Genomic DNA, 23,399 nt, shown 5'->3' with positions numbered 1-23,399 from the left:
TGATCTTTTTAACATTGAGGAGCTGGGGAGATGGCTCAGTTGGACTGAGACCAGATTTCAAAACGAAATGTTTGTCCAACCATGTAGAAATAAAAGACATAATACACATAACTTTAAATACCTACTCCTAGGCTGGGCGGTGGTGGCGCACACCTTTAATCCCAACACTTGGGAAGCAGAGGCAGGCAGATCTCTGTGAGTTCAAGGACAGCCTGGTCTACAAGAGCTAGTTCCAGGACAGGAACCAAAAAGCTATGGAGAAATCCTGTCTCGAAAAATCAAAATTAATTAATTAATTAACTAATTAATTTATTAAATGCCTACCTACTCCTGGAGACAGATGTTATAATAATAGCAAAAAAAGAAAAGGAAAGCAAACCAAGTCTATGTCCCTTTACACTCAAGGGAGAGCTAACTGTTTTTGCTTAGTCTTAACATGACCTCAATTACTTGGTTTATGCTTTCTTAACTTAAACAAATTCATTAACTTTTAGCAGCAAAACCCACATCACCAAATACCAACAGGAACTGCACTTTCAAAGAAATTAATGCAGTGAGTATAATTTTAGTCCATAAAAATTTCCTAATAACGGTATCTGGGTGTAAAAGGAATTACATGTTTCTTTAAATATACAAACCAGGATTAAATAGAAAACAAAGAAACAAAAATTAAGACAGGCAGAATAATGCTTCTAAAGATATGAGGTATTCTGTATATAACATAGACAAATAATCTTTGTAGTTCTAACTGCATTAGCAGGTGCTGACTACCGGTTCATTTTTTAAGCCTTGATTCCATTATGCAAATTAGTTGCGGTGAAAGAACTCAAAATTAAAATTAAAATCAATACTGGAAGTAAAGCTCAGTGCTACAGTGCTTCCCTAGTATTTGAGAGACCTGGGGATCAATCCTCAACATGGTAAACAAGTAAAATCTGCAAATCTGTTTTGTCTCTTCAGAGATGCTTTCCTATTAAAATTATTATTTGCACAGTAGGCTTTTAAACTCAGTTATCATTAAGTTTTAAAATATATAAGACTAGACACAAAAATACCTAAAAATAACTTTCAATCTATATAAAATTCACGTCAAAAGTAGTTTACTATATATAATTAAGGTTCAGGTGATCTTCCTGGTGACATAACCCTCAAAAAAACGTGTGACCTATTGGGAAATATTATTTTAAGGTGTGTTGCTTTTGTTTATGCTGCATTTATTTAACACTGTGAAGCTATGATTCTTTGCCTATTTATTAAAACACCCGATGGTCTAATAAAGAGTTGAACAGCCAGGCAGGAGCAAAGACAGGCAAAGCTTGCAGAGAAAGTATAAACAAAAGGAAGGGGAAGAGCAAAGAGAGAACAAGAAGAGGACTTCAGGAACCTGTCACTCAGTCACCCAGTCAGCCATAGGGTAGAAGAGAAAGTAAGATACATAGAAGAAAGATAAAAGTGCAGAGGCAAAAAGTAGACAGGATAATTTAAGGTAAGAAAAGCTGGCTAGAAATAAGCCAAGCTAAGACTGGACATTAATCACTAAGAATAAGCCTCCATGGGTGATTTATTTGGGAGCTGGGTGTTGGACTCCACAAAAAGTCAAAGAGTTTAAAAAAACAAAACAAAACAAAACAAAAAAAAGGCCAAGCAAAAAAAACAACAAAAAAAAAACCATTACACAACAGTGTGACCTTTGCAAGACTTGTTTTCTGTACTGTATGTAACTAACAATTTGTATAATTGCTGACTACTATCTTGTAATAACTAAAAGTCTACCTGAAAACAAAATGCAGACAAGTTCAAAATGACACAACTTCTAAATTCTAAACTAAATATTAGTATCAGTATGGCAGGTATTATCATTTGTGCTTAAACAATACATAATTTAAAAAAAAGTAACAGATGAAAAGAATCACCAGTAGGTTCCTAATTTCACCTAAAAAGGATGAAATGCTATACACCAAGTCTATCTCAGCAACACAATCACCTAAAAGAGAGAAAAACTGGCAAATATGCCATGCAATGGGTGTCTCAAACACTGAAGCTGGCAAGGCTAAGCATAATCATTATCAGTGAGATTACAATTATCTAAAGCCCTATATCAAAACAACTGTGTGAGAACTTCAGTAAAAACAATGGCCAAACTGGTTAAGTACCTCTGATGCATGAAGAAATCTAATTACTAGCAGTACATTTTGGATATTGGATCATTTTATATTCATAAACAATTAAGTTAGAGGTTCAATTGTAGACCATGTGACCAGCAAGCAAGGATGACGCCATGCATTCAACTCCACCGCCAGGAAATAAATAGAATAAAAGCAGCAGCAGTCATCACCACCCATAGCATTGTTTAAGTAGGCTAAAAGTACTTATAATCAAAACTTGGTACATATTAAAAGAGTTCTTATACTCAGAATTAAAATTGTTTTTTCTCAAAACAAATAAAAACTGTGTTACTGTGTATCTTGCAAGTCATCTCAATGTCAAGTTTAGTAACAAAAGATATTACTCCCTATGCTAAAATAAAGTAAATTAAAAAATGCTTCTCATTATGTTACAAAGATCACAAACACTAATTAGGAGTAAAGACCAAGTGAGTTCACGTTACATATTTCAAAGCCTTGATAAAGCAAAACTGGAATTACTGAATTCACCAGCACTTAAAAGTATTCAGGCTGGCACTGAAATTATAACTGACAAATTTGAGAATGGGAAGTACTGCTTTGGTTCTTGTTAAGCTACTAGCAGTTTGCAGTATCAGTTTAAACATCAACTGAGATGGAAAGGGAAAGCCCAGTATTGCAATTACTAGTCACATCCTTATATTTTCATGTAAGGATTTCAGGAACCTCCCACATAGCCACAGACCAACATTCCAATAAGCACTGGAGATCAGGAATTGGCAGGCCAACATTTTCTATAAGGAGCTTTGGAGGCCATATGACCTCCACCGTAGCTATCCCAATTATGTCTGTAGTATTATAGTTCAAAAGTAGACACAGACAGTACCAAACTAATGAACATGGCTCTGATCTATTAAAACTTTATGGAAAGTAAAATTTGAAAGTCACTTAATTTTCAACTCAAAATATGATGCTTCATTCTTTTTCCAGGCACTTAAAAGTATAAAGACATTTCCTAGTTCTTAAGCTACATAAAAAAAGCAGGAGTAACTGAGATGGCACAGCCCAACTGAACTCAGTCTGTAGATCCTATACTGGAATGAGAAAAGTGGCTCTTGACAGTTGTCCCCTTACCTCTACATAAACTGCAATGCACACATTAAAAAAACAAACAAACAAAGCAAAATCAAGCAGGGGCCAGATTGGTCCTAGTCAGGATATTGCAGAATTGTAACATTTTATATTTTATGAAGAAAAGAAGTTACCTGATAAGTCTCTTCAGTTCTTTTATACATAAGTAAAAAAATACTAGCTTAATTGATAAAAATTGCAAATACAAGACAAATTATAAAGAGGAAAAAAACAACACTTCTAGGATATTAACTGTGACAATACTCTAAAAAACACAAGCAATGGCTGGGAATATGGCTCATCAGTGTAATGCACAAGGTTCAATTGCTCCAGTACTACCAACAAAGAAAACAAGGGACAGGGCACTACAGAATTTCAACAGAAATCTGCAATAAAGAATCAAAGAACTGCCTAGAACTGAAAAACACAGCATTTCAAATTAACTCAATACAAAACAAATAGGTAGCAAAAGATTGTAGCAGACAACTTTTAGAAAAAAACACTGTTATTAGGTATAGTGGCACATTTAATCAATCCCAGCACTAGGTAGACAGAGGCAAGCAAACCTCTAAATTCAAAGCCAGCCTGGTCTACAGAGTTCTACACAGAGAAATGTTAACTAAAACACACTAACACACACCCTTGCTCACAGGAAAAAGAAAATCCTACAAAATGAAAACAAAAATTAAAAGAAAAACTTAATGGAGATAAACTATGGCAACTGGGGGGGGGTGCTGATGTTATATGAGAAAATAGCCTTTGAAATTTAAGGCATAATAATTTTTCAAACAAAAAGAGATTGCTATTGGTCACCCTTTACTTCCACGACATACAGTTCTCCAGCCAAAAGAAAATCATGCAAGCAGAAATTAAACGCAATGGAAAGAATAAACATTTTCTACAATGCATCTAAAACAATAATTGTTATCAAATTTATAAGAAATGTTTCATACAACAGTAATAGGAGGCCAGAAACTAAACTGCTTTTGACATGACAAATTATTAAATTAAGATATACTAAACCAAGGCTATATATAATAATTTCTAGGGAAACCATTAAAACACACAACTGACAATTTAGTAGAAAAAATATATTAAAAATAATACCAGATGAATATCAAAATGTTAACAGTCCTCACCTTAAGTTTTCTAAAAGCCCCAAAATACAACACTATACTATTGTTATACATGATAAATACAGGGTGGTAGAGCCCCACAGTGGGGAAATTCATAGCTAATAACTGTGGACACCTGCCATTTGATCCAACAACCATGTTTTCCTAGAAAATAAAGCAGGGGGGCTGGAGAGATGGCTCAGGGGTTAAGAGCATAGGCTGCTCTTCCAGAGGACCTGAGTTCAATTCCCAGCAACCACATAGTGGTCAGAAAGCCAAATTCAAGGCCAGCTTGGGTTATATAAATTAGCCTAAGACGGGTAAGTAAAGTTCTGTTTCAAAAATATTTCTTTTAACTAAAGATTAGAAGGGTGTGGTTGCACACACTTTTAATCTCAGCATTTAGGCTCTCTGTATGCTCAGGACAGTCAGCCCTACATAGCCAGGATAGCTAAAGCTATATGATACAGAGATTCTGTTAAAAAACAGAAACAAACAGAACAAAACAAAGGGATTAGGAAGTAATCCCTCAAAAACATCCTATAATCAAACAGGACAAAGTAAATATCAGTAAAAAAAAAAAAAAAAAAAAAAACTAAAATATCTGGAAAGAGTGCAAGTTCACTGCTTATAATAATGCATTCCCAGTTTCACCCCCCCCCAAAAAAACCAAAAAAACCAAACAAACAAACAAACAACCACTTTCTGTCTATTGACACGGCTGAGGAAGCATTGCTGAAGGCTCTCATCTCCCTGTGGTCATGTCTAAGTCAGAGTCTCCCAAGGAGCCAGAACAGCTGCGGAGACATTTTTGAGCAATGGGGAACACTCGTGGGCTGTGTGATAATGAGAGATCCAAACACCAAACAGTCCAGGGGCCTTGGGTTTGTTGCACACGCCACTGCAGAGGAAGTGGATGCCGCTATAAATGCAAGACGCCATAAGGTGGATGAAAGAGTTGTAGAACCTATGAGAGTTGTGTCAAGAGAGGATTCTCAGAGACCAGGTGCCCACTTAACCGTGAAAAAGATCTTTTTCGGTGGTATTAAAGAAGACAAGGAAGAACATCATGTGAGAGATTATTTTGAGCAGTATGGGAAAATTGAAGTGATTGAAGTCATGACTGACAGAGGCAATGGAAAGAAAAAAGATTTTGCTTTTGTCACCTTTGATGATCATGACTCTGTGGACAAGATTATTCAGAAATACCATACTGTGAATGGGCACAGCTGTGAAGTAAGAAAAACCCTATCCAAGCAGGAGATGACTAGTGCTTCATCTAGCCAAAGAGGTCGAAGTGGTTCCGGAAATGGTGGTGGTCGTGGAGGTGGTTTTGGCGGCAACGACAATTTTGGTTGAGGGAGAAACTTCAGTGGCTGTGGTGGCTTTGATGGCAGCCATGGTGGCAGTGGCTCTAATGGATTTGATAGTGATGGAAGCAATTTTGGAGGTGGTGGAAGCTACAATAATTTTGGCAATTACAACAATCAGTCTTCAAATTTTGGACCAATAAAAGGAGAAGTGCTGGCACTTGTGGTGGAGGCCAGTACTTTGCTAAGCCACGAAATCAAGGTGGCTATGGTGGTTCCAGCAGCAGCAGCAGGTTCTAATTACAGTCAGGAAACAAAGCTTAGCAGGAGAGGAGAGTCAGAGAAGTGACAGGGAAGCAAGCTACAGGTTACGACAGATTGTGAGCTCAGCCAAGCACAGCAGTGGCAGGGCCTGGCTGCTACAAAGAAGACATGTTTTTAGACAATACTCGTGTGGGGAAAAAAAAACAACAACTCCAGGACTGTATTTGTGACTAATTGTATAACAGGTTATTTTAGTTTCTGTTCTGTGCAAAGTGTAAGGCATTCCAACAAAGGGTTTTACTGTAGACCTTTTTTTCACCCATGCTGTTAATTGCTAAATGTTATAGTCTGATCATGACGCTGAATGTCTTTTATTCTTATTTAAAAGATAAATAAAAACAAACCTCAACCACCATGAAAACAAAAAACTCCTTTATAACCTAAAAGGATGTTAAAACCACTATTTTGAAATTAGGCAAATAATAAGAAAAATTATTCCCCTGTAGCAACTATCCTATGTAATCAAACAAAAGGGAAAGTCAACTTTTATGTATTTCCACTAAATACTTCTCAGAAATTTGATCTAAATGCTATCATCATGTAACTATCATTACTTTGAAACTTTAGTTTGCCAGGGAACAACCAGAAATTATGTAATTCTACTTGTGTGTGGCATAAAGTATGCCTAGGAAAACAAGATCTCTCCTTCCAGTATGTAGGTTCCAAAAACTAAACTCAGATCATTAGGTACATGGGACACGTCTACAGTACTATAAAGCCTTAGCATAAAATCATACTACCATTTTGAGTAATCATTTTTCACTGGGTGTCAAATTCAGGTCTAGAGACATGAGATTAAGAACACTTGCTCTTTTAAGAATAGACTGGACTCTCAAGGCTCACAAGAAGATTAACAACTACAGTTTTAGTGATTATGACACTCTCTTGAGATTTCTGAAGACACTGCATGCACATTGTGCATATACACACAAACATGCAATCAGGCAAAACAGAAACCTAAAATCAAAGTAATTTTTAAAACAACCACAAATCTGAAATGGACACAAGAACTAGCAATTTATAAGAAATAAACTATTTTAAACAAAAGAAATCTAATGTTAGATACCATTGAGGAATAAATGTAAGAGCAGTAAATGTGTGTTTATGTTAAAAAAAATACCTATGTAACGAAAAGGTTCTAATTATGTAATATCTGGAATTTAGTTCAAACATAAGGAAGATTATGTGTTAAGAATAAGGATAAGGACTGGAGAAATGGATCAGGAGATAGGAGTTATCTTTGATCACTGAGAGGACCCAAGTTTAGTTCTCAGCATCCACACCAGGCAGCTCACAATTGCCTGTAACACCGAATTCATCTCCCTTTGCTAGACTGTGAGGGCTCCTCCACACATATGCATACAGACACACAAGGACACACAAATGGACAGTTGACATATACACAAATAAATCTTTAAACAAGGCTAGAGATGGCTCAGTGGTTAACAGCAATGACTTGTATTCCAGAGAACCCAGGTTCGATTCCCAACACCCTCATGGTGGCTCACAACCATCTCTAACTATTTCTAGAATATCTGATGTCCTCTCCTGGACTCAGTGGGCACCAGATATGCAAATAGTGCAGAGATAATGCAAATAACTCACCCATAATAAAAATTAGTGAGGTGTGCAGCATCTCAACCAGCTAGATAAGGAATTTCAATGTCGTCAAACTTATAAGGCCCCGACCCAACTTTCCAATCTTCAACTTAATGAAATGGCGAAATAATGTTAGAAAAACAAAAAAGCATAAACTGACTGCAAAGTATGAATCATACTAAACAAAGTTTTTAATTTTTGAGGACAGCAATATTCCTTAAACACAATCAACATTTTAAACTATGCCTGCTTATTTTTACCTTACGTTATATACAGATGCTTTTAGTGTGAAAGGAATGGCAGAGGATATACATGAAGCAGTTTCAACTTGGGTCTGGGTTGTGTTTATTATCTCATGCCACTTCCCATCACTCAACCTTGTGGCTGCCCTACCAGGGCACTCTGTGACTAGGTAGATGTACCTTTTGGGTTTATCATTTATCACTGTCCAGTTTCCTGTTGCTGGTTTGTTTCTTAAACATGCAAACTCAGGCCCACATCTCATGCAATGTACATTCTTTCTGTGGGATCCATGTACTGCTACAAAATCCTCATGTCTCTGAAGTTTCTCTAATCAGACAACCTTTCTTCCTTCCTAACTGGCCTACATCCTTACTATGTTTTCTTTCACTGTATGGATACTACTCTCTGCATTTTTAACATACTGTATTACTTGTGGCCGAGGTAGAAGGCCATTTAGAAAACAATTCTGCTTAAATGTATTTATGATTAGTATAATACCAGCATCTAGTAAATAGTATTAAATAAATATTCAAGAGTTCAAGAAGACAGGTATGGTAGTGTTTACCCATAATCCCAATACATGGGAGACCCAAGGACTCAGTTATAACTAAGCCTGGGCTATATTGTATAACTCACAAAACTCTCAAAGAGAACTTTGTGGCAGAATATGCCACCTGAGATGTAGGGAAACAAAAAACACAACTGCTTTTAAGTTTTCTATCTAATAAAAGTCAGAAATGAGTTGTGCTGTTTGGTTGTTTTGCCTGCATGTATAACTGTGTGAGAATGCCAGATCTTGGAGTTAAAGACAGTTGTAAGCTACCATGTGGGTGCTGGGAATTGAACTTGGGTGCTCTGGAAGAACAGTCAATGCTCTCGACCTCTAAGTTATCTCTCTAGCCTGCTGGTTTTTGTTGGTTTGGGGGAGGGGGAGGGCACAACAGAAGAAAGATTTAGGTATAAAAATTACACATAATGCAAAAAATGGTTTTTGCTTTCATTTTTTGGTTGAGACAGGGTTTCTCTGTGTTGCCTTGGCTATCCTGGTACTTACTTTGTAGACCAGGATGGCCTCGAACTCACTCAGAAATCTGCCTGCTTCTGTCTCCCCAGTGCTAGCATTAGGCCCAGCTTATAATGCAATATTTTAACAAGAAAATAAGGCTTAGAAAATAAAGATGCTTGGTACATGAGCCCGATGGGTTCCATCCTTAAACCTATACAAAGTTAGAGAGGACCAACTCTAAAGTAACCTTCAGACCTCCACAACTTGTCCTAGCATGTGCACCCACACAAATCAAGCACATATTCAAACATGCCCACACTAATACCACCTGTAAGACTTTATTTTATCTTTAAAACTTCAAATACTTAAGGATATATATTAGTCAGCTAATAAGCTGACTATAAAGTTATAAAAAAAATTAATCAAATGTTAAGTCAAAAAGGATCTTACCTGGACTTTTAACTATATGACAGGACTTTCCATTATAAATCAAGACTATAGTCACTGTTATGTCTGCTGAGAAATTGTTCCTTTCAGGTTCATGTTAACACTGTCTTATGGGGTAAATTTTATAAAGCTTCAGATAAAAAATAAACTGAAAATATGTAATCAGATGACATAACTATGATTCTTTCCTACAGTTAGAAAAATATTTTCAATAAAAATCTGGATTATTTTTGTGATTCCAATTGAGCAGTCAAAAACAAAATTACTGAAGGAAATCTAAAAGATGTTAAATTATTATATCTACAAGTAACCAATAAGAGTAACACTTAACTAATTATTCAGCGACTTCAATTGAGGAAGGAAACATTTTAAAGTATTCACTTACTAGCTCCGCTTCCAATTGTTCTATGGAAAAGCTGTGACATCCGAGGACCAAGAGGACCAAACAGGTGAGGAGGAAGACCTCTGGCTTCTAAAAGGGCTAAAGAAAAAAAAAAAAAAGGCAGGGGAATAGTTGAGTTGATTTAAAAAATTGTTCTTATCTAAAAATGTCAAGAAAGTGATTCATCTCACATATCCCAATGTTACTTTCCAATCTGAATTTTAAAAGAAACTAAGTTAAATTTCTAAAACCTCAGACGTAAACAAATTTAGTTACTACAAATTAAAGAACCCATGACATCTTCAAATATATTGAAGTTTTAGGAAGAAGTTAAGACATATCCTGATCAAAATTATGTAAGAAACCATGAGGTAAATTAAGTATTTTAGGTAAAGTCATATATAATTGCTCTCTTTACCTTGTAATCGTCCCATCTCAGAATCATCCGATTCACTCTCCCCAGAGGTGGTCATGCCAACAGCCCCTGCAACAGAACTAGAGGCTTGGGGAGAGGGAGGTAAGGATTAGGAGGAGTATTTAATCTTGTATGTCTGGCTTACCTTAAAGAAAAACCAACGTTTACAGACTATAATAAATTAAATGTGTCTTCCTACACACTCAGCCATTCTACAATCCCTTCCATAAATTTAGGAGCAAAATGAGAGCTCAGCTACTTTTATAAACATAATCATAAACTTTGTAACCTTCAAGCCCCTGAAACAGCTTTCTCCTTAATTCCTCTGCCGTTCATCAATCAAGTCAGGCTCTAAATTACAGTTCAGAAGTGTAAATAATCATTTATCTGTTTTCTCTAATTGCAAGAGATTATATAGACTCTTCCTTTGGGAATGAACTACTGAACATACATTACAATTTACACGTAAGTGAAAAGAATTGCAATGAAGTTATGAAAGAGGAAAGATGCCAAAAATTAAAGTAGAATGAAGACTTCTACTACACAATATATATGAACCAAATAAAAAACAAAACCAATTTAAGTTAGCAGCAGCAGATATTATAACTCTTAGAGAAACTAGTAGTCTGCTAAATCACTAAGTGTATGCTGAGACACACAGTTTCAAAAATAGGTTTGGTCTACGTATGACTACATCATTAACAATACCATCAGCTTACTTACTGGATATTGACAGAATGCAAGGCAAAAACACAGAGGTTTGCCGGGCGGTGGTGGCGCACGCCTTTAATCCCAGCACTTGGGAGGCAGAGGCAGGCAGATCTCTGTGAGTTCGAGACCAGGCTGGTCTACAAGAGCTAGTTCCAGGACAGGCTCCAAAACCACAGAGAAACCCTGTCTCGAAAAACCAAAAAAAAAAAAAAAAAAAAAAAAAAAAAACACACAGAGGTTTATGACTGACATAAATTTGGGATTTCTTCTGAGTTGGTTTGCAGTCAATCACCAGGAGAGGGGACGGACACGGACACACACACACACACCACAAGACCCCATTAAAAAGTAAAAGATGCCAATGTGCCAGTCAATAACCAATTCTACATTTTTAGAAAATGTTTCTTTACATATTGTATTTTTTAACTTCAACGGATTCTTTAATTCTTAAATATAATTTAGAAAAAAAAGGGAACAAACAGTGGCCCATAGGCCAAATCTAGTCCATTAGTTATTTGTTATATAACTGATAAAAACATAGCTGTATGCATGTTTTATGAACTGTCTTGCTGCCGTTTTCCAATTACAATCCCAATGTTAACAATTTCAGTTACAATTAACGCCTCTAAGATTAACACAGAAGATAAAAAGACTAAACTGCACTATATAAAGCTACTCATGAGGAAGCATCAATACACGTATATGCTGAATTGTCAACATTTGTCAACAACCAAATATTCTTCATGCACAGGAAAAAATTAAGCTTCATGACTTCAATTGTTCATGCCACCTAGTAATCAGGTTAGAACCCAGAGAGCCAGGCTTCACTCCTACACTCTAAACTATACTTCTAAAACACATCCCTCAGCTGGAAATTTTAATTCAGTTACAATCATTGTACCAAGCCCTATCAACAAGTAATAACATTTTAGGTACTAATTAAGACTCAGTCTGTTCAAGTGGCTTTTTTAAGCATGGGAAAACTAGCAAAATTAAACATAAAATGTCTAAGAATCTACAATCATTAAAAGATGTCGATATTTCTAATAAATTTCATAATAAACCCAACAAACTACATTTCGACAAGGATGCTAACTAAGAAATGCAACTTTTGAAACATAATTAGGAGCCCCGTTTAGTGACAAAAGACTTGGCCTGACTAATATAAGTCAGACAGGTCTAATTCTCAATAATAGTAATAGGCCAAAAGGATTCTATTACAGTGGAACTCTAATAGTGTGACCTTCCTCCCAAAACCACTCTATAAAAAGGATAGGTACTTTTCTTTTTCAAAAGGTTAAGTTGCCAATAGTGACAAATTTGCTATCATTCAAAATGAAGAAACTGAACTTTTTGCCAGCCCTTAGTGTGTAGAAGCCAAGGGAAGACATCAAGTTTGTTCATCTATGGGTACCAGGCTTACTCCTGAAACAGTGTCTCTATATGCTGGCTTAGGCCAACACTGGGGTTACAAATACTGTAAACACAAGTCCAGCTTTTTAAAGAGGTACTAGGGAATCTCAACTCATACTCTCCCGCTTCTGCAGCAACAGCTCTTAGTCACTGAGTTCCCCCCAGACCTTGGTAGCTCTTTCCAAGTCTGACACAATTGTCCAATGATATGAAGTTCCCTTTACATACTGTTGTACAAAATTAAGCACTCAGATTAATCTAGCCTTTAAGCTAACTTAATTAAAAATAGCTGTTTTTTTTTTTAAATAACAGCTGTTAACTCAAAAATTCAATAGTCAAGCCCAAAAACTTTATTCATAACCAAAGTAATCGGAAAGAAAAGGCATTAAAAATGGTGGTGGTGGTGCAGGCCTTAATTCTAGCACTCAGGAAGCAGAAGCAGGAGGATCTTTGTGAGTTCAAGACGTCTGCTCTAATTCCAGGACAACTAGGGCTGTTAAAAAGAGAAACCTTGTCTCAAAAAATCAAAGAAGAAAAAAAGAAAAGAAACTGCGTGCAGGGTATGGTAACTTACGCCTTTAATCCCTGCACTTAGAAGAGGAAACAAGGCAAGCTCTATGTGTTGAAAGCCATAGTGACACCAGGCCAGCCAAAACTACATAGTGAGAACCTATCTTTTGTTGTTTATAGGACTGTTAATCTTTAATTTTTATATAGTTTTAATTTCAAAACAAAATAAAACCAAAAGCACCACAATATAAAACACCCAACTACTCTATTTGGTGAAGGAGGGAGGTTTCCTGTCTTAAGGCATCAATGACAGAAGAGAGGGGAAAAAAAAAAAAAAACTAGACACAAGCAGAGAGCCAGGTAGAGACCCTGTCTTAAAAACAACAAAAATAATGCTTTCTAGGATATGACCTTGACCATTTCTTGAAGTTTTGATATAAAAAGTGAATACCAGGACACTGCCTATTTTCCCTTGCCAACTACAGAACCACTGTTCAAAAGACAGACATCAAAAAGTAGTTCAAATCACCCCAAATGTGTCCTCATTGCTAATTTTGGTTTGTATTTTATACATAGAAAAACTAAAGTAGACCTTCCCAGAAGTATTTTACCTCAAGCCAGAGGAATTTCTGCTATGCATAAAGAAATTACTAAACTCAATGCTACTTTAACAGCAGCCAACATCCATGTGAACATTTCATCAAAAAAAAAAAAAAAAAAAAAAAAAAAAAAAAAAAAAACCGCCGGGGGGGGGGGGGGGGGAAGCCCTGTATCACAGTGATTTCAAATGTAAATGACAATAAAACACACTACAGTCACTTGAAGCATTTATCCTCTTAGATAATGTATCCAAGACCAAATCTACACTTTCTGGCCTTGAAATGTATACACGTAAATTAAACTCTTCTAACCCCTAGGGAGCGAACACAGCGGTACTTTGTTTCTATGACCTGGATTGAAGCCTCATAAATCTTAGTTTAGAACTCTGGGAAAGCTTAAAATCAATGTATGCCTCAGTTTTCCCTCATTTATAAAATGGCAGAAACAGAACTCACACTTCAGCAGGTTGTTTTGAATAATCAATGGGATTATGTGGGGGAATGTTTAAAGCCACAAATGCAGAGGGAACAGGTGTTACAATTAAAATTACTTTTAACAGTAAACTCTAACAATGAATTCAGAAATTTCATTTCTGTCATTCATTTGATGACTGACCTCATACTTGAATATTCTGACTTGAAATAAATAATTAAAGGATAGGAAGTAATGTTCAACACTGAAAAGGAGAGGCTCTGTTATTATCACAGCCTGAATGAGCCTGCAAGTGATATAGCTTGTATTCTTCCAAATATTTACCAATTAACTAGTTAGAAAAACAGAGGAGAATCTTTAAAATGTAATCCCCAATAGAAGAGATGCTACAAATTCACTGTATAATTCTTCCTCATTTAGATAAAGTAATGACTTCAAAATAAGCCTAGCTAAGAAGAGCACAATAACCATGAGTAACCAGACCTTTCCAGCAATCTAATTTATTACCAACCACAGGCAAAAAGAAAACTACTGTATAGTCTAATATCAAATCACACTACATAAAAGCTTTGTCAAAAAGTCTGTATATGCTTTGCAACTAAATTTGACGTGGCATGGTTGTAGAAATACATACACATTCATAAATGAAGAATTACATTGTTAATTCTGTTTTGAAAGAGTAATTTTACACTAGGTTTTAAAATTCACTTACCACAATATGGTAATGGTAACAGATACTTAAAGCTAAAAAAAAATGCATTTTTTCCTGGGGGAGGGGGGGAGCAACACCCAAAGATTATAAAGAAAAAAACTTAAAAGCCCATAAAAATCTAAGTACTATTATTAAAGTATCTTCAGAACAAAATAAATTGTTAAGGGCTTACAAAATGCTAAGTTAAGATTCATATGCTTACAAAACAATTTAAAGTATATCCTTACATTTTTATTATAAAATTAAATTCACTAAAACAATTGTTAGTCAACTCATCATATATATTGATCCATATATAAAACTTTAAATGGAAAATTTACACCTTCGTATAAAGCCCTCTGAATGTATCTAGTAAATGTATGAATTGGATGATAATTTAAATTTTAACAATGAACCTACTAATCAAAACACCCAATCTATTATGTACAACAAAATGGGGGGGGGGTATTTCATGGTAACATCTATGGTAATTCTGTTCCCTCCTTTATCTTACTTATAAATTTAAAAAAAATTCATCCAAAAATAAATTTTTAAGACAAAAGAAAATGTCTCAGGACTAAGAAGTGCCAGTCTACCTACCTGCTGCTCCTTGGGGAGCTTCATCTGTCCGGGCAGCTGAGGAATTTACTGTCTCCTGGTTGCTTTCTGGGTCTGCCATTTTCTCTTGCCGCCGGGCCTCAGCTGCTCCTCTCTTGCCCAGGCCAGAGCCTCGCCGACTGCAACAGAGAAATGTCATCACAGTCAGCATTACCAAGGCATGAGGAGCAATGTATAGACAACACAAAGCTCAAATTCACAGAGCACAAAGCCAGTTTCTTCTCCCTTTTAAATAAAAACTGCTATAGAAAAATCACTGAGACTTTGTATTTCTGAAATTCGTCCAAGTTATAGCTCACACAGTACCATCTTTTGTTACTGGAGCTATTGTCATCTTCACAGACAGACATGATTTTAAACACTTCCAGCTAAATGGAAAAGTGGATCTTCCTGGAGGACGAAAAGAAAACCTACACACTTAAAATACAAACTCACTTCCAAACAGACAATGGCTTACAGAATGACAGCGACAAGAGCAGGGTCAAAGAGCAGGGAGGTCATGCCCATACTTATATCAGACTACCTAGGTCATCTCAATCAAATATCTTAACAATGCAAACCTGTTAAGGGTTCAATACTTATGAACACCACATATGACTTCAAGAAAGTCAGTTTTAAGGACAGACTGTAAGTGCAACCTGATAGTGTCGAGTAACACAAAGAGAATTGGTTCAATGAGCATGAGAATGAAGACCTCAATTCACCTGAGTAATTGAGTTTATTTTTAGCCAACTCTAAACAGGAGTGGGCTTAACTAATCTTTACTTCAAAAGTAAAGAAATCATTCAAACCTAACTTAGTATCAAGCTGCAAATAAGATTTAAATACATTCAACATGTAATTTTCACAATACTCTAGGCGAAACACTCTGTATATACAAAATGTTACTCAAAGACTGTTTCTCTGAAAGAAGCCCACAAGCTCATTAGGTCAACAAGGCATAAAAAATAAAAAAATCTTAAAAATTCATAAAAGGCGCCAGGCGGTGGTGGCGCACGCCTTTAATCCCAGCACTTGGGAGGCAGAGGCAGGCAGATCTCTGTGAGTTCGAGACCAGGCTGGTCTACAAGAGCTAGTTCCAGGACAGGTTCCAAAACCACAGAGAAACCCTGTCTCGAAAAACAAAAACAAAAACAAAAAAATTCATAAAAGGTTGTAGACCAAGACTGTTTAATGCAAGTATGCTAGACAGCTTGTGCACAACATGACCACGTATACCGAAATTTTACATGCACTGATCATAAGGCCATGTGTAACAAAAGGGTGCAATGAAAGAAAAAGAAAATTATATTAACACTAAATAATCTATCTGACTTCACATGCAGCAAATTCAAACTATAACCCTTTGGTAAGACTGAAAGGTGGAAGGAGTACTGCAGAGTTGTACAGTTAAGGGAGCATATATCTCTTCTAGGTGATCAGAGATAAGTCTGAGCTCCCAGAATCTACACAGGGAAGCTCACAATTGCCTGTTAACTCCAGCTCAAGAAGACCCCTAAAAGCACCTCCACATTATCAATAAACAAAGATTATTTTAGAAAATGATTTTTTTCATTCTTTTTAGAATGTTGAAAATTTGGCCCAAAATGTGAATAAAGTTCTGTAGAACTCAGAATTATTTTCTCACAAGCCCTCAAAGGTATTAATAAGAAACCTCAAATGCAGTCAGTTATACTAGTTCTAGATACTTTAAAAGCAATATGGAAAAAATGTGTGTGGAGGACAGAAAACAGAAGTTTTTTATTCTCAGGCTATGAAGAATTCATATCCTATCTTGGCACTGGGGCACAAATCTTTAATCCCAGCGCTCAGAGAAATCTTTGTGTTTGAGGCCAGCCTGGACTACACAGTTAATTCCAGTACCCCCAGGGCTATAGAGAGAGAACCTGTCTCATTTAAAAAAAAAAAAAAAAAAGTCAAATTCTCTCCTCATGTCATCATTAAACACTGAAACCTAATTCAAACTGAGTCTTAGGAAATAACCAAAAATTTGACTCCCTACTTAAATCTGAACAGAAATAAGTCAGTCTAAAAATCGGTGACCCATTACTATTTTTACTGCATTTTCTAGAAGAAACTACATTTAAAAGAGGAAGAGTTGGGGGCTGGAGAGATGGCTCAGCGGTTAAGAGCATTGCCTGCTCTTCCAAAGGTCCTGAGTTCAATTCCCAGCAAGCACATGGTGGCTCACAACCATCTGTAATGAAATCTGGTGCCCTCTTCTGGCCTACAGACATACACACAGACAGAATATTGTATACATAATAAATAAATAAATATTTAAAAAAAAAAAAAAAAAAGGAAGAGTTTGCCGGGTGGTGGTGGCACACGCCTTTAATCCTAGCACTCAGAGGCAGAGGCTGGTGGATCTCTGTGAATTCCAGGCCAGCCTGGACTACAAGAACTAGTTCCAGGACAGGCTCCAAAGCTATAGAAAAACATGGTCTCAAAAAATAAATTATAAAAAAAAAGAAAGAAAAAGGGAAAAGTTGGTATTTGGCTCTAAAAATAAAGTTTTATTTGGCATGTACATTTAATCCCAGTCAGTGAGACCTTGTCTCAAAGTTCCTAGCATGCACGATTGTTCAAAATTGTTCTCTCTCCTCTTATTTTGGCAAAGGTGTTTTCTTTTTTGTTGTTTTTTGTTTTTTTTGGGGGGGGGGAGTGGTGTGTGTGTGTGTGTGTTGGGGGGAGGGAGAATGTCAAGAAAGAATTTCTCTGTTTAACAGCCCCGGCTGTCCTGAAACTCTGGAGAACAGGCTGGCCTCGAACTCACAGAGATCCGCCTGCCTCTGCCTCCCAAGTGCTGGGATTAAAAACAAGGTGTGTGCCACCACACCTAGTGATACAGCCATTAAATCAGGCACGCTTTCGGTTCAATCACATCACACTGAAAGTCAACCTTTCATTAACAGAATTTAATCTGCACAAAAGAGGGTCACTGGAAATCTATTTGTAGAACTGTGCATTTTTTTTTCCAGCCAGCATTTCACTCTAGAGTCTTGGCTGGCCTAGAATTTACTACATAGACCAGGTTTGCCTTTAACTAGAAGAATTTTGCCTGCCTTTGCCACCAGAGTGCCAGGAGGCGACATTAAATCCAGCTCAACCTAATATCTAAATACTGGTAGTAATTCTAAAATTTTTTTTTCCAAAAGAGAAAAAATATAAATGTGTCAAAAAATAACACAGTTTGTGCAACTCCTTTGAGGCATTATAAGTTGGGCTTTCATTTTGATGTTTTTTATTCATTTGTTATGGGATAGGGTCTCACTATGCAGCCGCTGCTGCCCTGGAACTAGCTATGTAGACCAATCAGGCTTCAAACTCAGAGATCTATTTGCCTATTTCAAGTGCTAGAGGATTCTCAGCACAACCACGCTTGGCTGAGTTTTCACTTTAGTTCTGTTGACAATTACTGCAATAGGAATTAGACATGACTAGAATGGCTGAATATGTTTACTGCACTGACTCACTTAGTAAAAACTGGTTTTTGTAGTTGCTACTGGTTGCTTTTTCTTTGTGTTTATTTTTGTTTGGTTGGTTTTTTGGACAGGCATGGTGGCACATGCCATTAATCCCAGCACTCCAGATGAAGGTGGATCTCTGAGTTTGAGGCCACCCTGGCTTACAGAGCAAGTTCCAAGACAGCCAGGGCTATACACACACACAATTAAAAAATAAATAAACACCTATCTAGAAAAACAGAATTAACTTTTAAAAATTTTGCATAAAGTTGTCAAATTATTCCATTACCTTTATTTAATATGTAAATTACATTCTATATATTACAGAGCTGGGTGTGGTAACATACTCCTGTGAGCCCATATCTTAAGAGACTGAGGCAAGCAAATATTAAGTCCCAGGTTACCTTGGTCACAACCAAGACCCTATCACAGCAATGGAAGGGAACAGAAGAAGGGGGAGGAAATGGACACAATTTGGAGCAAGGGAAAGAAAAATTAGTTGGTAATTTTAAGATGTACAGAAAGACTGAAACAAAGTTGAAACACTCAAGCAAAAGAAGGTAAAAACTGTAAGCTCAAAAATTCAAATTACCTGGTACTAGCACAGGAGCCCGTGGTCTTTTGACGTGTGCTCCTCCTCAAACTGGGGAGCTCAGCAGGTGGGGACTCACTGCGCTTCTTGGTAGACTTTCTTAAACCTACATGAGAAATAGAAAAGTTGAATTTTCTAAGTTATCATGAATCAAGTATCCAGAAACCCATGAATTTTTAAAAACCTACCAGCTCTTTCCGTGACCTTTTAGGATCAGTCCAATCACTCAACACAAGTCTCACAGTAGCAGTCCTGCCTCCCCAGGTCCTCTACCCTCTAGCTCCTGAGATTTCCCTGCTGTATACTCTGGACTTAAAGAATTCCATTTAACTGGGTGGTGGTGCCGCATACCTTTAATCCCAGCACTCAGGAGGCAGACGCAAGCTAATCTTTATGAGTTCGAAGTCAGCCTGGTCTACAGAACTAGTTTCAGGACAGCTAGGGCTGTTACACAGAGAAATCCTGTCTTGAAAAACCAAATAAATAAGGAAGAAAAAGAAAAAGAAAGAAAAAATTCACTCTCATTAATTTTACACTACCCCTTGATCTATTTTGGCTATTTTACATAAGGCTAATCAAAAAGAACACAGAATGCAAGACAGTATTTCATTATTTCATTTATGCCATGAGCCTGAAACTAAAGTTTAGTGGAATGACCAATTTTTAGAACATAATTAGGAAGAAATCAACCCAGCAACTTTACAATTATTCTGAAAGCTACCTAATGCCCTTATAGTGATAGTTGCTACTAAAGTTCTAATAACCAGAAGCTTGTTATTTTTAAATGAAGAAGCCATGACAGCATCTACACTTATACCCTCCTTTTCACCATAAACAATGGTACCATGTATGACAGTACACTGGGCAGTAGGCTCTATTTAATGAAACAACTTCAATAGTGAAAAGACTCTAAAGTCAATACTCTGAATACTACTGGACCAACCATGTTAAATGAATGCAAATTTTTCAGAGAACAAGTATGTGTTTGGTCTCAATTATTTCTATTTTTCCATTAAGTTTTAAGTTTTGGACATATCTCTTTAAGGTGAAAATTCGCTACAGGGTGAGAGAGGGGACAAAAACAGAAGTTATTATGTAGCCCCAGCTGGTCTGATGCTTGCTTTGTCTCCCACTGTTGAGATTAAAGTGCACTACAACTACCTGGCCTATTACTTTTGAGTTCTTAAAAGCGCCAAGAAGGGGACTGGGAGAGAACGAGTTGAAAAAAATAATTCAAGATATCTATGGGACAAGAGAGATGACTCAGCAATTAAGAAAGCTTACTGTTCTTGCTAACAATCCAGATTCAGTTTCCAGCACTCACACACAGAAGGCAACCACCTCTATCTCCAGATCTAGGTAGGCCTTCTTCAAACTTCCACAGACCATGTTCACATGCTCCTTGCACACTTACATACACTCAAACATACAGATAATTTTTTTAAATGACATATTAGGTATCTCCACCTTTTTCATTAAATTAAAACTGCTGCTCATTCAAGTAGAGATCATCTTTATATAATCGGGAAAATTGATGAATGAGTCTTCAAACAATATCAGACTCTAGAGACAAATACAATGGCCAGAGTGACGCTTACTATAAACTAGACATTCAGGGAGTATTTTACTTCTATATAACCTTTGAAAGAATAACCAGACAGTTAAAACAAATGGAAAAGAATCAGAGAGCATTATAATATAATTAATAAATAAAGACTAGCTTAAGAATTCTTGAAATCTCCATTTGGTTTTAGGTTAATCTTCAACCCAATTTCTTGATGTAATCACACCTGTGCTTTCTACTCTACTAAGCCTTTTTCTTGACATACAATTTGGTCACAAGAGACACAATAGAAGTGCATACTGCAATAAAACTGACAACATATTTAGTCAACGTTTTAAAAAAAAATCCAGCCACTTAGGCAACATGCTATAAATTTTACACTTGGGGTTGGAAATGGGAGGATTATGTTCAATATTAGCCTGGGTTGCATGAATCTATCTCAGAGAAGAGAGAGAAATTTATTTCAATATTATCTCCACAACACAGTAACTTCAAACCTAGTCTGAGGTTACACAAGCAACCAAAAGCACTCAAGATCCAAGGAAAGGAGATGATAGATATACAAAATATACACAGGAAAAAAAGAAGCAAAACAACTTTCGCTTACAATAAATCACTTAAAAATCTGTTAAGAGCCAGGAGGTGGTGGTGTACACCTTTAATCTGTGATTAAGGAAGGCAGAGGCAAACTGATCTCTGAGTTTAAATCCAGCCCTTTCTACGTGAGTTCCAGGACAGCCAGGGCTACACAGAGAAACATTGTCTTGAAATATCAAACACAAAAAACAGTACTTGGGGGCAAAAAAAAACCTGATAAGGATACTAATAATGTTATGTCATGTTATGTGTGTTGTGTATCTTTATAACATGACAATGATAGTGGTAAATAATAGACAGTAGCAGAAAGAAAAGCCTGCAGAGCAATGATGGTATACACCTTTATTTCCAGCACTTGGAAGGCAGTGATAGGTGGATCTCTGAGTTCCAGGTCAGCCTAGTCTACAAAACCAGGGCTGTTACACAGAGAAATCCTGTCTCATCGGGCCCCTCCCCAAAAAAGGAACGAACAAAAGAAAAAAGAAAAAGAAATGCCTAGTGCCATGAAAAACAGAAAAAGTATTTGTACGTGCATGAAAAAAACCTGCCTTCTGAATTAAAAAAAAAAAAAAAGACTAAAAAAATATGCACTGAATTCTACCCCTTCACAAAATGTCACAAAAATGTCCATTAAAAGAAAAATCTGACTTTCAGGGTAGAGAGAAACCCTGTCTCAAACTCCTACCTTTTAGCACTGGGGAGGCAGAGGCAGGTGAATTTCTGTGAGTTCGAGGCTAGCCTGGTCTACAAGAGCTAGTTCAGGACTCGCTCCAAAGCAACAAAGAGAAACCCTGTCTTGAAACACCCCCCCCCCCCGAAAAAAAAAAACCCAGTTTTTATGGCTGGATGGTGGTGGCACACTGCTGGGTGGTGGTGGTGAATGTCTTTAATCCCAACACTCTGGAGGCAGAAGCAGGTATATCTGTGAGTTCGAGGCCATCCTGGTTACAAGAGCTAGTTCCAGGACGACAGGCTCCAAAGCTACAGCGAAATCCTGTCTTGGGGCGGGGGGGCGGGGGGGGGCACCAATTAGAGCTGAGTCTACATACACTAAAAACGCAGAAACTGATGGTGCTAAGAACCTCTGGGGGCAATTCTGAAGTTAAAACAAAAGATTAAATGATGAGAAGTTTATGAAGCTACCCAATTTCCAGATCCTGACTACAGAGTTCCTGTATAATTTTCAATTGTGAAGCTGGGCAACTTTCTGGACCCAGGAAACACAGGAACGTTATACTTCACAACATGCAAGTTCCAGAAATTCTTTGTTTAACGCAGCCAGTTACAAATAAATATGTCATGTTCCCATGCCACACCCGAGGACTCTTCTCGGTTCAAGTTCCTCAGAAGTTTGACACACCTTTACTTTCAGACAGGAGTTTCAAATCTTCCCTGTGGAATTTTACCAACCTAAAAAAAAAACTAATCTAAAAATAGTAACACAGATAAAATTTCATTACAGAATAGTCCAACCAATCATTAGGCAGTAAATCTCAACTCGCACTCATAGCTTAGAAATTAGGTTTCCTCTCTTATCTTACACTTGACTGAGCAGACAATCACTACCACCAAACACTGAAGAAAAGTTCCTAGTTTCAAACAAAAACTATCCAAACGCTAGCAAACACACAGCACTTAAGTCAGAAAAAGACAATATTCAAGCACGAGAAACTACCGCGGTAATCAAGAAACAAAACAATAAACCAAATACAGGATTCTATGTAGAAAAAAAATGAATCATAACACAATCTCTTGAAAATAAGATAGTAAATATGTGGGCTAGGGTGAAAAAAAATCAACAGGTTGGAAGATGAAGCTGGGGAAAGCTACCACAACAGAATAAAAGAAAACCAAGGACAAAAACCATCAGGTTTCATTTAAAAGGAAATCCCCCTACCCACCCGTCAAAATAAATAGATAAATAAAAACAGGAAACTTAGAGAGAAAATAAATAAGCACCAGGCAACTAGCAATGGATTTTTCTAGGACAATCCTCACTTTTAGGCTCAAAGTTCAAACCAAGTGAAAGTCCTAGATCCACGGAAACAAAGAAAGTTGGTCAATCTAACAAGGAACGAAAACAAATGCTAAAGAAATAAGATAGTTTTA

The 23,399-nt window shown here is 36.7% G+C and overlaps 1 protein-coding gene across 14 annotated transcripts in view; it reads right to left on the bottom strand.

The window, feature by feature from the left end:
* Nucleotides 1-23,399, bottom strand: part of Trip12 (thyroid hormone receptor interactor 12) — a 129,344-nt gene that overhangs the window by 54,085 nt on the left and 51,860 nt on the right. For all 14 annotated transcript variants that reach the window (XM_057762053.1, XM_057762051.1, XM_057762055.1 and 11 more), the window contains 4 exons: nt 19,130-19,235; nt 15,053-15,189; nt 10,099-10,182; nt 9,684-9,779 (listed from right to left, as the gene is read on the bottom strand). In XM_057762053.1, the coding sequence (XP_057618036.1) occupies nt 9,684-9,779; nt 10,099-10,182; nt 15,053-15,189; nt 19,130-19,235 (423 nt within the window). The remainder of the gene's footprint in view (nt 1-9,683; nt 9,780-10,098; nt 10,183-15,052; nt 15,190-19,129; nt 19,236-23,399) is intronic.

Source organism: Chionomys nivalis, chromosome 2 (assembly GCF_950005125.1).
Source record: "Chionomys nivalis chromosome 2, mChiNiv1.1, whole genome shotgun sequence".
In the NCBI taxonomy this organism is placed as follows: domain Eukaryota; kingdom Metazoa; phylum Chordata; class Mammalia; order Rodentia; family Cricetidae; genus Chionomys; species Chionomys nivalis.
The sequence above is the reverse complement of the archived record's forward strand: the minus strand, read 5'-3'. Positions and strand labels throughout refer to the sequence as shown.